A 12,852-nucleotide genomic window follows, 5' to 3' on the forward strand; every position below is an offset into this window, starting at 1 on the left:
TGCCCCGCACGGCGGCCTCGCTGATGAATGGCGGCCCTTCGCGCTTGGCCACCACAGCGGCCATCGCACCCTCCCGGGCTCAGTCTGATTTCTCGTGGAGCAACGCGAGGCTGCGGAGAGAACCAAGTTACAAGCGGCGCCCGGAGCATGGCGAGTTTGGGTTCACGCCGCCCCTCCCCCTGGGGCCGCCGAGACCCCGCACCCCTCGGTCTCGGACCTTCGAAAGACGCTGAGAAGGCTGAGAGCTCGGGGTGCCGGCGGTACATCTGCATTTCCCGCCCAGACTCGCTCAGTTACCTGGAACCCAGCCGCGAACGCGGTCACTCGACGTTCCCTCAGAAAGCCTCGGGTACGGAGCCCCGCGACGCCATCTTGCGCTGGAGGATGCTGGGACGGCCCAGGCTGCGCAGGCGCCTGGCCCCGGTGCCAGCCTTATGACGCATGCGCAGTGGTAGCCCCGAGTACGCTCCACCCGCTCTCTGATTTTCTGCGCACACGCCGTGACTTCCGAAAGCCGAACAGCGCTCCGGTCGATGATTGGCCGGAGACTTCTTAACTATTCATAAGGGGGCGGGCCTGGTTGGGCCGCCTTTGTTAACCAAGAGAGGGCGCGGCCGCGGGGATTTTCGCTGAGGGCTTCTCTAAACTACGCTTGGTTACCAGTTTGGGGTCGAGATGTCCTACGTCCCGGGCCAGCCGGTCACCGCCGTGGTGGTGAGTGCGCTCGCGCGGGCTCCTCCTCGTCTTGGCTAGCCCCCACTTTTGCAGATAGGTAAACTGACACCCCAAACAGGTTGACACAGCGTCGAGCGGGGCTCTTGCAAACTTGGAGCCAGAGCTCCGATTCCCGCTCTGCCTGAGCCGGGCCGCGGTCTTCCCCATCCATGCAACAGAAGAGTCTGGGACCCAGAAACCTCCTGAAGAGCCAGGATCCAGGCCAGACCCCGCGTATTACCGCCGCCGCTTTGGACTTCTCTCAGCCAGCCGGGAGCAGCGAAGATTGAGGAGAAAGGCTCCGGCTGTGGGAGTCTGGGAAAGCGCCCCTTTCCTGGATCTGTGTCCCCAGCTGGGCAGCCGCGAGGGGCGGGCGCCGGCCCCGACGTCTATGAGTCGCAGCCTCTGGAATGAGGAAGTGCTTCCTCCGCTCTAGCCGGCGCCGCCGCCCAGAGGGAGGCTTGCGGGGTGGAGGTGGCCGGGGCCAGCGTAGCAGCCAGACCCTCACCCCTCCTGTGCAGCCTTTCCGTCTCGGACCCACCGCCGCCTGGGCCAGGGTGAAGGTTCATGCAACGGGCTCGATCCTGATCGAACTTTCCATGGATTCCCAGCCCTTGGGGCAAAGTCCAGGCCCCCTAGCTGGCACTTGGGGCCTGAGGAGACCTTTTGGGGTCCGCTCAGGCCCTACTCTCCTCCCTTGGGTCGTCTCGGGTGCCAAGTACTATTAGATTACGTAAAGGCAGACGGGGACATTAGAGCCAGATGTTAATGCCACAGCTGGATGGGACCTGCAGGCCCCATTCTGTGGCTGAGGTGGGGAAACAGACCTAGAGAGAAGTCTGCTGCTGCTGCTGCTAAGTCGCTTCAGTCGTGTCCGATTCTGTGTGACCCCGTAGACGGCAGCCCACCAGGCTCCCCCGTCCCTGGGAGAGAAGTCTGGTCATGCCTAATTGTGCAAAGAAGCCCTCAGAAAGGAACCAGGTCGCTGAGAAGAAATGCCTTCTGGGCAGCGATCGGGTTGGGTGGAAGTCCCATCCCTGGGGCCTGGGACTGGCTACAGTATTTCAGATGGCAGTGCTGGGGACTCCTGCAGTCAGGTGGTGTGACCAGGGAGCCACTGATAAAAGCTGACCTTTGAGGGTGAGCTTAGAGCACCAGCTCCAGGACCTGTTGACAGCAGTCCTCAGCTTCACCCTGGCTGCACCACCCGGCTTTTCCCAGCTCTCTAGCTGCCCTAAAGAGAACAGGTCAAGTTTGCTCCTTAGCTGGGAAAAAAAAAATGGGTGTAGGTGGGAAAGCAGAGAGGGGCAGTAACCTGCCTGACCTTGCCCAGCAAATCAGTGACGGGACCTTCTCTCTCAGTCTTAGAGCCTGTACTTTTTTCTGACCTTGGAGAGTGTCAAAGGTGTGCAGAGGTGTATGTCAGAGGAGGTGGAGGCGGGCCCGGAGGAGCGCACACGTTTGGGCACGAGGATGTAGGTCCAGTGGGCCACAGGTGTCACGCTTCCTACAACCCCTTTCTCACATGTCATGGCTGGTCCCTGGGCCTTCCTCAAAGCTTTAGGACCTTGGCCTTCCAATTCTTCTCATACTAGGAACATGTCTGAACACGGTGGGTGGGGTCTGGCCTCTCCCTCTTGTGTCTTGGATCCAGGATGGGGTGGAAGCAGCTCCTCCCTACCCCATGCCCTCTCCCGTGTAGTGAACATTTTGGCTTCTCCTCTGAACTCTGGCTTCATAGGCTGGTCTGCTTTCTGGACCCCTGCCTGGAGCGCTCCTGGCTCTCCAGCTCAGCATGCTCCTTCCCCTCTGGGGTCCCCATCTGGGAGGTGGTTGTGTTCAGCCAGGCCAGGTGGCCAACCCAGTGCTCCCTTGATGCTTTTCTGCCACAAGTAGTCTGGAGTCTGTTTTTTCATTTTATTTTAAATTTGGCTGCGCCTGGTCTTAGTTGTGACCTGTAGGATCTAGTTTCCTGACCAGGTATCAAACCTGGACCTCCTGCATTGTGAGTGAGGAGTTTTAACCACTGGGCTGCCAGTGAAGTCCCTGGAATCTGTAGATCTCACTTTCTTAGTGGCTCATGTCCCCTGGCCTCCATATTCCACCTTGGTGAGACACCTGTTCCCCTTCTGCCTGAGCGGTCGTTCTAGCATCAAATTTGACCACGATCTACCATCACCCAGCCCTCCCCAACTCCTAAGAGCTCCAGGGCCCAGAATCAAGATCAAGTGGCCAAACTCCTGGTCAGTCCAAGGCCTGGTGCAAATAGTACCTCCTTCCTGAAGCCCCTCTGGTCGAGATCCAGTCACCTTTTGGTTTGGTTTTTTTCTTCTTCCTGTTAAGACTCTCAACTTTGGAGGTGGGGCTGTCCGGTCTGGCTCCCAGCATCTGGTGACCGGAGGTGCCTGCTGAGGACTTTGAAAGAAGCCTGGCACAGATGGGAACCCCCAAGCTCAGAGTATGGTGGGAGAGCTCTAGATCCCTTCTCCGCTTCCTGCACTGCTCAAGTCAGGGCCTGAGGCTTAGGGAGATGCCCCCTCCCTCTTGTCCTCCCAGCCTTCTTGATCTGGGTTCAGCCTCATTTCACCTCCCAGTTCCGGTCCTGCACTGTACACTCCGGTCTCGTGGACATGTATCCACAGCACCTTCAAGCCTCTGCTCCTGTTCCTTTGGCCAGGACAGCCCTTCCTCCTTTCTGTGCAAGTCCAGTCTCTGCTTCTCCTGAAGCATCTCCTGGCTTGCCCTGGACAGGGCTGGCTCAGCAATCTGAACTGGCTCAGCCAGGTGCCTGCATTTGTTTTCAGGGCCTGACCACTCCTGCCCTGTGTGGTCCCTCCCTTGGGACACAGGAGCCCATCCAGAGCAGCCACAGCAGCCTGGCTTTTGGGCCAGGAGGGGCTTAACATGTGTGAGGAAGGCTAGTGCTTGAGGCAGAGTAAGCTAGAAGTTGGGACGGAGGGTTGTGGGGGTGGACTGGTATGGCTGAGTTCTGTCTCAACCCCCCAGCCTCCCAGCCTCGTGACCAGCTAGATTCCTGGTGACCGGCTAGATTCCTGCAGGAGGCCCTGGGCCCTTCCCCCAGGACATGTCTACCCAGCCGCCTGAGGCTGCTGCAGGGGTCACAGACCCCATTTGCTCTCCACATCTGCTCATCCCCAACTTGTTTTTTTTCATCTTTGCCAGCAAAGAGTTGAAATTCACAAGCTGCGTCAAGGTGAGAACTTAATTCTGGGCTTCAGCATTGGAGGCGGAATTGACCAGGATCCCTCCCAGAACCCTTTCTCAGAAGATAAGACAGACAAGGTGAGCTGGACTAGGATCTGGGGATCTCTCTGTGGGGCACAGAGGCCTGAGATAGTGGCTCTTTGTTTCCTGGGCCTTTGTGGAAGGAGCAGACCTCCTCTCTCTCAAATGGTCCTCTCTTAAGAAGGTCCAAGGAAAAAAAGAAGGTCCAAGAGATGATCTGGTGGGAGTAATTAGGGGTGGGGTGGGGGAGAGTAGGCCTCCCAGCCCTCCCAGCATAGGAAGGCCCAGGTGGCCAGCAGGGGTTGGAGCATCCGTGGGGCTGCCCTACTTCCCCCTTAGCTGTCTTAGCACAGCCAGGGTGTGGGATAGATGGCTAGGAGTATGCGCTGCTTGGCTTTGCTCTATGGCTAGGTGGCCAGTCCAGTGACCCCCAGGGATTGACGTGGGCTGCCTCTTCCCAGGGCATTTACGTCACACGGGTATCCGAAGGAGGCCCTGCGGAAATTGCTGGGCTGCAGATCGGGGACAAGATCATGCAGGTAACCAGTGTCCCGAAAGAGGAAAACAAGTCTTGTGCTGGAGGGTGTAAAGCCCTTGGGGGTGGTGGGGCTGCCCCTACCTACCTTCCTGGGCACCTGGGAGACACACCGAAGTAGTTTAGGAGCCTGTGCTGGATCCCTCTTGTGTGTGTGTGTGTGTGTGAGCACGTGCCCAGCCCGGGGACATCAGCTTGGGTGACCTAGGCCCCCAAAGCCCATCCTATTTTCAGATCCCAGAAGGCAGTGACCTGAAGGGGGCTGTGTTCTCTCCCTGGGCCAGGTGAACGGCTGGGACATGACCATGGTCACACATGACCAGGCCCGGAAGCGGCTCACCAAGCGCTCGGAGGAGGTGGTGCGTCTGCTGGTGACACGGCAATCGCTGCAGAAGGCCGTGCAGCAGTCCATGCTGTCCTAGCAGCTGCCAGGGGCCCCGGCTGTGCCTGCCCACCCTTTGTACAGTGACACCACTTCCACGCTCTGTCTGCCTCTCGTCCTGGCTTCTGCTCATTGCTGGGTCCCCCGCTCAGAAGGGCAAGAACGGATCCCTGGCCCGGCCTGATCCCCTCTCCCCGCACTGGCCCAGGGCTCTGGGACCATCTCTCCCCCTTGGATGCTGAGGACTGGCAACAGGGCCTGGAGCCGAGTCACAGTCAGCCTGCAGTGACCAGTCTCGGCCCCCAGACCCTGCTGCCTGGCCACAGTAGTGCCCAGGTGATCAGGGGCCCCACTTCCTGATAGCACCACGCAGCTGAGAAGCACAGGGCTTGGCCCTGCCCCTGTTTCTCAGCTCCGCAGTGCCTGTGCCCCACGCTTTTCCCTGCATTCCCCAGAGGGGACTCGATTCACTGCCAGAGACACTACGAAGGTCTGCCTGGATGGAAGCCAGGCAGGCTCATAAGTCACCCCATTTCACCCCCACCCCCCAAGGGGCGCTGGCCTCCCCCAGGGTTCACCTGCTTACAGGATTTAGACGAGGGTAACATTTCAGGGCAGTTTTCAGGATTGCCCGTTTTTCTCTATGCCTGTGGGTTTAACTTTTATATTTTTTTAATCACAGCTTTGATACAAAGTGTTTTTTATCTCACTCTTTGGAGGTGCCAGTTCAACTTTGGAATTTAAGCTTACTAATTCACACGTGGGAGCTACTCTTAGTGAGGGCACTGGCCTGACTTTGGTTACTGTGGAAATGGGGCAGTGGGAAGCTGCCCTACATTCTGTGCCCAATAAACAGTGCTGGAATTCATTCATCAGGGGTCTTTGCTGAGACACGGGGGAGGGATACTTGGGGGTGAATTGTCAGAGGGCTTTGGCCATGGATGAAGCCCATCTATTCCCAAACCCACTGATGCTGTACTGGGCCAGGGCTGCTCTGTGGGAATGTCTGAGAGTTCCTTCCCTGGAACTGGGCCAGGGAGACCCCCACTACCTTGGTATAACCTAGCCTCAGCTCCCATTGGGAAGGGGCCTCATGGACACCAAGGGCAGACACGCACCCCCTAGACATAAGAGAACTCAGTTTATCCATGCCAGGGATGCAGGCTGTGGTTTGATGGTATGGGAGTGAGCTGGGGGGCGCTGTGCCCTCTGCGTGGCCCAGGACTGGTTGCAATACTGACTCTGGGAATTGCCACCACTCATAGACCCACTAGCCTAGGCAAGTCAGATTTTTGCAATCTCCCATCTTTAAAGTGTGTTACCCAACCACACACTGGGTGGCCCAAATAAATGAGGCATGTGGGCTTGGTCAGGCTGCACTTTCTGCTTTAGGGAAACAAGTCCCTAAATTCTTTGATACTTAGTACAGCTGGCTAGAGGAAGAATCTGGAAGATTTACCACCCCCCTCCCCTGCCCCTTCTCCCACATACCCTTAAAGAACGCATCCAGCCCTTGCTTACGGCCACACAGCTGGACTGCCACACCTTTGGTCATGCAGACGGCTCCTGTGGGACCAGCCTGGCCCTGAGCATCCAGCAGTGCCGCCCAGCAGGGCTCCCCTGGTGATACACTGGGTTGGCACACAGCCATTTCGGGATTGGTGAACTTCCAAATCCCACGCACTTCCTTACGGTGGAATGACTGAGGCTGTCTCTCTAAGCCCTAAGGACTTGGTTCGGAAGCCAACACACCTGCCTCCTGCATCTGGCAAATGCTCAGTTTGCAGAGAGGAAATGAATCAGGTTTAATTGAGGACAGAAGCCCCTCGTCCATCTCATGGATCGACAAGCTCGAGGTATGGACAAGGCACATCTACCTCCCCTCCTGCCAGAGGCAGGACGACTGCTTGGGGTGGGAAGGAAGGGGCTCTGGGATCAGGCTGGGCCCACAAGGAGTGTGTGAGGTGGTCTCAAGTCCTTTGAGGCTCTGGAACAGCCGCAAGTTGGTGAGTCTCAGGTCGGAGTCTGGGAAAGTGAGGGAAGGGGGCTGCTCTCACCACTTGGCAGGTCTAACATGCCTCTAAGGCACAGACTGGTGTGTGTGTATGTGTGTATGTGTGTGTCCTATCCTCCAAACTTGGGGCAAGGAGCGCGTGTGGGGCCTGAACATGGGAAAGTGGAGGTAGGCAGAGGCAGAGGAGAGTAAGCCACTCACTTCCGAAGCAGCCCTCTGAAAAATCCCAAATGGCTCGTTAGTGTGACGAAGATTCTGAGAGAGCTGGATGTGAGCTCGGTTCTGAACCAATCTGTTGGGCACCTCAAGGTTTGGAAATACTGGTCCTTTACGAGAGCCTGGCTGTGGCCACCTGGATGTAGGGTGAGTGTCCGCACTGTTAGTGCTCAGAGGACGCAGCCTTCAGAGGCGGTGCCCCAAGGCCTAACCCCAAAGTCCTAGCCCCTCTGCCACCAACACCAGCGCCTCCGGGTCTATCAGACACAGCACCTGGCTGCTTGGTCTCTGAACACAGCAGTGGCAGCAAGGCTCCCTTGACTCTCCCAGCTGCCCGGTCAGTCCTTCAGGCCGCTCCCAGAAACACTGGTTGCTTGGGCGGCGGGGCAAGGCCTTCAGCTCCAAGCTCAGTGCTCAGTCCTGCCTGGGACGGCTGCTAGAAGCCCTGTGTGCTGCCTGAAGCCTTAAAGAAAACAGAGATGCAGCATCAAGATGCAGGAGGGCCAGGCGCCCGACCGGAAAGGCCCGGGGCAACAGACCGCCAGCTATTAATCTCTGCACACAGTCAGGGTGCCTATCCCAGAGGGAGGGTCCTCCCTGGCCTGGCAGAGTCCAGGATGAAGGCAGGCTGGTTCAAGTTTAAGGCGTCTGGCCCCAAGGAACAGAGTGCTTCTCCGCACCGAGCCAGCCCAGCTCTCCAGACCGCTTCTCCAGCCTTCCTGATGGAAACTTCCCCACCAGGGCCCGGGCCTGGGCTCTTTCCACTGGTTCCCGGGGAGCTAGTTCAGCTGGTCATACCCTGGTTTCTTTCTGTACAAGCAAAAGTGCTGGATGAAGAAGACAACATCGAAGATGATGGAGAAGATGCCGAGGCCAAACTTGGTTGGGTCTCCGAAGATCAGTGTCCACTGGTCTGTAAACAGCCAGAGGGGATGGGATGGGTTGTGGTTTTAGGTTGGATGCTTCTCAAACAGCTGGAGCACGTGGGGCTTCAGGGAGTCAGTGGAGGGGGGTTCCCTCCTCTGCCCAGGAAACCACAAATCCTCTAGCTGCCAAATCCCCTAGGCAAGGGACTTCCCTGGTGGTCAGTCCAGTGATTAAGAATCTACCTTCCAGTGCAGGGAATGCGGGTTCAGTCCCTGGTTAGGGAACTAAGATCACACACCATGCTATGTGCTCAGTTGTGTCTGTCTTGCGACACCATGGACTGTAGCCTGCCAGGTTTCTCTGTCCATGGGATTTCCCAGGCAAGCATACTGGAGTGGGTTGCCATTTCCTCCTCCAGGGGATCATCCCCACCCAGGGATCAAACCCAGGTCTCCTACAGCGCGGGCTGATATTTTACCATTGCGCCACCTGGGAAGGATGCAGCCAAGTGAATTTAGAAATGCCCCCTAGGTGAGCCTCACCCAAGGCCTGGGACTGGCTAGGATTCCCGAGTAGGGGAGGGGTGGTTCCCAGGAAGCCCTGCCCCCAACTGCCCTGTGCCTCCAGCTGTCCAGGTGGGCAGCAGCCTGCTGGCTGACTCACCATTGTTGTAGGACTGCAGAAACATCTGGAGGAGGCTGAAGCTGCCCCCAGTGAAGTCCAGAAGCACGTTGCCAATGCTCCAGCCCTCGGTGCTTTTGTAGTGAAAGTTCATGTAGGCCTGGGCCAGACAGACAGACGGAGGGCGGTGAGGGGGCTGACCGGCGGCCTCCCGCACCTTGTGACTATGTCCAAACAAGAGCGGCTGTCATGCCTCCCACTCCTCTGTTTGGACCTCAGCCCCCAAAACACAATGACCTTTGGACTCAGAGCTGCAGGCACACTCTGGGCGGGTCCTGGGGTCTCCTCTGTGAGCCAAGCGAACAGAGCTCTCCTCCCCGAACAGAGCTCTCCTCCCCATCCCTCCCCACCTCCACCCCCGGCTCCAGACTCCCCACTCCAGCCAGGGCAATGGGAGGAGGGAGAGGGGTGTGTGTGGATGCTGTCTCTCCGTCTTCTTCATCCTTCCATATATCCTGGCTTTCAGGCAACTCTGATTTGTTTCTTCTCACCTTCAAATGGAGATTCTCCCCAAACTCAGCCTGGACTTCACGTTGGGCTTATGAACCAGCCTGGGAGGTCCAATGACTTACTTTGGAATCCCAGCTTCACCACAGGAGCTGTGTTACCTTGGGAGAGTGACTTGAGTTCTAGCCTCGGTTTTCCCACCTATGGAGTGGACTTAACTCCTTCCCCAGCCCTGCTGAGGCTCTAGGGCTTCCACCTTGGGCTTCCTAGGTCCAGTCCACTTGGACATCACTCCTCTTCCAGGTATCAGGGCCCCACACTCTTCCTCCAACACCAGCCCCCTCTGGGCGTCTCTGCGACCGCTCTTCTCACCACCCGAGGGACGGCTTGGCCTCCGTAGTGGTCTTCTCCCAGTCAGCCACCTGTCAGGTCCCCTTCTTGGCCCTCTCCCACTGTCTTTCGTGCTTGCTGCCACCTCTCCAGTCCTGGATGGTCCTAGACATCTCCAACTGAGGCTCCTGCCTCCCAGGTTTCCCAGGCCCAAGCCTTCCCACACTCAGGACTGAGGCCCTACTTCCCCCAGACCCTTCCCCTACTCTGAAGCCTCCTTCCCAAGCCCCCTGGACCCCGATCCCACCTTCCTAGCTTCACACTGCTCCACCAGCAAGGCCTCCTCCGACAGCACCTTTGTGGAGAAAGCACTGGCCTGGAGTGGCCCCTCCTCCCTGGTCCATGGGACTGAGTCCTGCTGATCCTTAAGGGCATAGCTCTGTTTCCACGCCCTCCAGGGGACTGGCCCTGACTCTGGCCAAAAGGTTCTCCTTCCTGAGTCCCTGGAACAAAAGGTTCCCTGTGCTGGGGAAGCGAGTTAAATGAGGTCCCAGATTCATGAGTAGAGCCTGTGGTTGTCAGTTCTTTCATACCTGGACTGGTCCTAGGCCATTCTGGCTGTGGCGGAAGCTGTGTGAGTCTCAGTCCCCGACTCTGAGTAGGACTGTCTTGAGCACTCAAGGGAGGGTTTGAGGGCCCACAAGGAGGACCCTGGGTGCTGGTGGGCTGCCTCCTCCCAGCTCATCTCCCCAGTATCCTGCCGTGGCTTGTCAGGGACATCAGTTGGTGGTCATGGGCAGCGGTGGTAGGGTGGCGGGCAAGACTGAAGTCATTAGAAAGGTGGCAAAGGAGAGAGACGAGAGTGATCTACATGACCCCGACTCTCAGAGCTGAGTGTGAGTCAGAGAAGTGCCACCAACTTCCCCATGGGATTCCTGGGCCCAGGGAAGAGCAGGCAGAGGTCACGGCTGGCTTGGTGTGATGTCCCACTCCTGCTGGGCTCGCTGGCCTCCTAGTAGCTTTCCAACCCACATCTTGCCCCAGTCAGAAGCTGCCCCCAAGGGATCCGTGTCCCTCTCATGCTAACAGCCACGGGAAAAGGCGGGCAGACCTTGGAGGTACCTGTGGAAAATACTTGACCAGCGTCACTGCCAGCTTGATGTAGGAGAAACAGAAGAGAAACTGCAGCCATGTGGTTGCCCCGACCGCAGCCATGATCAGGGCGATGAGTGTGAAGAGCCAGGAGAGCACCAGGAAGCTGATGGCCAGCCAGGACACACGCTGGCTGCCTCGCTGGGGATGAGAAGGGGAGGGGGAAGGGAGGGACATGGGTGGGGTGGGGGTGGGGTGCGGAGAGCCCAGTACCACCTACACCTTGTCACTATCAGAGCCTCTGGTTCCATCCTTCTTGGACTTAGCAGACCCCTTTTGCTTCTTGTTCCCACGTTGCAGGACTGGGTCCCTCTCAGAACCAACCAGCAGGGAAGGATGCGAGGACCTGGCCCCCATCACGTCGGAGGCCTGGCACCTCACTGCAGCCCAGGCTCCTTTGGCCACCCGAGGGAGCCTGCTCAACTCTGGAATCTCTCCCCAACCTGTGTACCATTCCCCAAAGCAGGCCTCCCTCATATAACCTTCTCAGCAAAGGGTAAGAAAATCCAGAAGGTTCGTGAAGGTCAGGCTGAGCAATCCTGGCTGACCTTGCAGGTGGGAAGAGAATTCCCGGGGGGAAGTGGTGCACGCACAGGGAAGTGAAAGAGAACAGTGGCATCAGTGACGCCCTGAAGCACGTGCTAACACACACCATCCTTCCCTGCTCAGTGGATGGTGGTCCTCCAGCGACAGCTGTGCCCAGGCTCCCAGCTCGGCTCTCAGGCCCTTGTTCCTGCTCCCTCCACTGCCATCCTGGCCACACCCACCTGCTCTCGGTTCCTCTAGCTGCTCCCTGGGCTTCACAGGTCTGTTCCCCTGCAGGGGTGGTCCACCCTGGCCCTCTTCCCCATCACCACGGAACATTATTCATCCCATGGACCACAATTCAGCGCCCTCCATCCCCCTCCTCCCTGCTGAGTTGTGGGGCCCACAAACTGCCCGTGTTCTCCCTGTCCGCTCAGCTCTCAGCCTGCTGGGTCGTCACTGCCTCCCTCTGTGTCCTTCACCGCAGACCTGGGGGCGCCCGAGGGTTTGGGCTCACAGGACCCAGCGTGGGGCCTGATCTATGATCCAAAAGCAGATGTGAGTGGATGGACACATTTCCCTTCCGGGGGCTTCCGTGTCCTGTGTAAAAGGGCAGGTGGGGGCCTGGGGTCGCGGCTCACCTCGTACAGGAGGCACTGCACTATGACAACCAGGGTGAGGGCGACCGCGTGCAGGCTGAAGAAGACGTCGTTGCTGTCCACGGGGTTCACGCCGTTGGGGTATTTAAGGAGAAACTGCTCCTGTGTGGGGGTGGGGAGAAGCTGGGGGGTGAGGGGCAGCCTGACCGCCGGCCAGCTTGGTGGGGCTGCGGGCCGGGCAGGGCTGTACCTTGATGGAAGGCACCCAGAAGAGGCCGATGTTGAACACGCTGTAGGCCACGAACCCCATCAGGTTGAGGACCACAAAGTCGAAGCTCAGACCCACGACACTGGGGGAGAGGGACGGGGAGACAAAGCAGGGTGTGGGGGAGCCTGGAGGACACAGAACTCCCCAAGGAGAGCACAGTCCTCAGTCCCTCTCCATGCCCACCCCATGCCATCTGACCCCCTCCTCCTCCTGGGGCTGTCTGGAGGCCTCCTGCAGAGACGAAGTGCCTCCCACCCTGGTCCCAGCTCAGCAGCCCCTCAGAGGCCCACACGCCTTGTTGGCCTTGTGCCTGAAGCCTGGGTCTTTAAAATCAAGGTGGGCCAACTTTCTTCTCCAACTTGACACAAACTCCTCCAGGGCCGCGGGGACCAGGAGCACAGCAGCTGTGGGTGGACCCCCCTCCCCTTCTCGCCTACCCAGCTCCTTCTCCATCTCAACTGAGAAGCCCCATTTGGTTGCTTTCAGAGAGAGGGGCTGAATTGGGCAAAAGACCAAATGCCCAGCACTGCAACTGTTACATGGGCTGTTAGAACTTTCACATCAGACCACTTCTAAGAAAGGGCAGGGGCTTCCCTGATAGTACAGTGGATGAGGATCTGCCTGCCAATACAGGAGACATGGGTTTGATCCCTGGTCCAGGAAGATTCCACATGCCCAGGAGTGACTAAGCTCATGTGCCACAGCTGCTGAAGACCCAGGTAACATGAGAAGCCCGAGCACCGCAACAGAGAGTAGCTTCCGTGCACGGCAGCAGAGAGCAGCCCCCGCTCACCGCAACTAGAGAAGCCCACGTGCAGCAACAAAGACCCAGTGCAGCCAAAATAAAATAAAATAAAAATGAAAGGCAGGGGTGGG

At 58.2% G+C, this 12,852-nt stretch overlaps 3 protein-coding genes across 4 annotated transcripts in view; 1 reads left to right on the plus strand and 2 right to left on the minus strand.

Moving 5' to 3' along the window:
- EMC6 (ER membrane protein complex subunit 6) overlaps nt 1-64 on the minus strand; it is a 637-nt gene extending 573 nt beyond the window's left edge. The window contains exon 1 of the mRNA XM_010847478.1: nt 3-64. Coding sequence (XP_010845780.1) covers nt 3-64 — 62 coding nt within the window. The remainder of the gene's footprint in view (nt 1-2) is intronic.
- Nucleotides 65-483: 419 nt separating this feature from the next.
- TAX1BP3 (Tax1 (human T-cell leukemia virus type I) binding protein 3) lies at nt 484-5,745 on the plus strand. Its single transcript, XM_010847477.1, has 4 exons — nt 484-714; nt 3,898-4,017; nt 4,422-4,499; nt 4,780-5,745. Exons 1-4 carry the CDS (start codon nt 676-678, stop codon nt 4,915-4,917), a joined length of 375 nt encoding a protein of 124 aa, XP_010845779.1. The 5' UTR covers nt 484-675; the 3' UTR covers nt 4,918-5,745.
- Nucleotides 5,746-6,657: 912 nt separating this feature from the next.
- The window catches only part of CTNS (cystinosin, lysosomal cystine transporter), a 19,613-nt gene continuing 13,418 nt past the window's right edge, over nt 6,658-12,852 (minus strand). Inside the window, exons 7-12 of one of the 2 annotated variants that reach the window (XM_010847475.1) lie at nt 11,959-12,058; nt 11,751-11,870; nt 10,555-10,725; nt 8,638-8,755; nt 7,906-8,020; nt 6,658-7,570 (exon numbers count right to left, since the gene is read on the minus strand). In XM_010847475.1, the coding sequence (XP_010845777.1) occupies nt 7,522-7,570; nt 7,906-8,020; nt 8,638-8,755; nt 10,555-10,725; nt 11,751-11,870; nt 11,959-12,058 (673 nt within the window). In that variant the 3' untranslated portion in view covers nt 6,658-7,521. Of the gene's footprint in view, nt 8,021-8,637; nt 8,756-10,554; nt 10,726-11,750; nt 11,871-11,958; nt 12,059-12,852 lie in introns of both variants that reach the window. The other variant, XM_010847476.1, reaches the window with a different exon arrangement.

The sequence above is a fragment of the Bison bison genome, unplaced genomic scaffold (assembly GCF_000754665.1).
Source record: "Bison bison bison isolate TAMUID 2011002044 unplaced genomic scaffold, Bison_UMD1.0 scf7180017864249, whole genome shotgun sequence".
Taxonomy (NCBI): domain Eukaryota; kingdom Metazoa; phylum Chordata; class Mammalia; order Artiodactyla; family Bovidae; genus Bison; species Bison bison.

What these genes read in the sequence shown, in the direction of transcription:
- TAX1BP3 (XM_010847477.1), top strand. Translation starts at nt 676, where the DNA reads ATGTCCTACGTCCCGGGCCAGCCGGTCACCGCCGTGGTG. An exon ending in AGCCGGTCACCGCCGTGGTG is followed by an intron (nt 715 to 3,897) that starts GTGAGTGCGCTC and finishes CATCTTTGCCAG; the next exon opens with CAAAGAGTTGAAATTCACAA. An exon ending in TCGGGGACAAGATCATGCAG is followed by an intron (nt 4,500 to 4,779) that starts GTAACCAGTGTC and finishes TCCCTGGGCCAG; the next exon opens with GTGAACGGCTGGGACATGAC.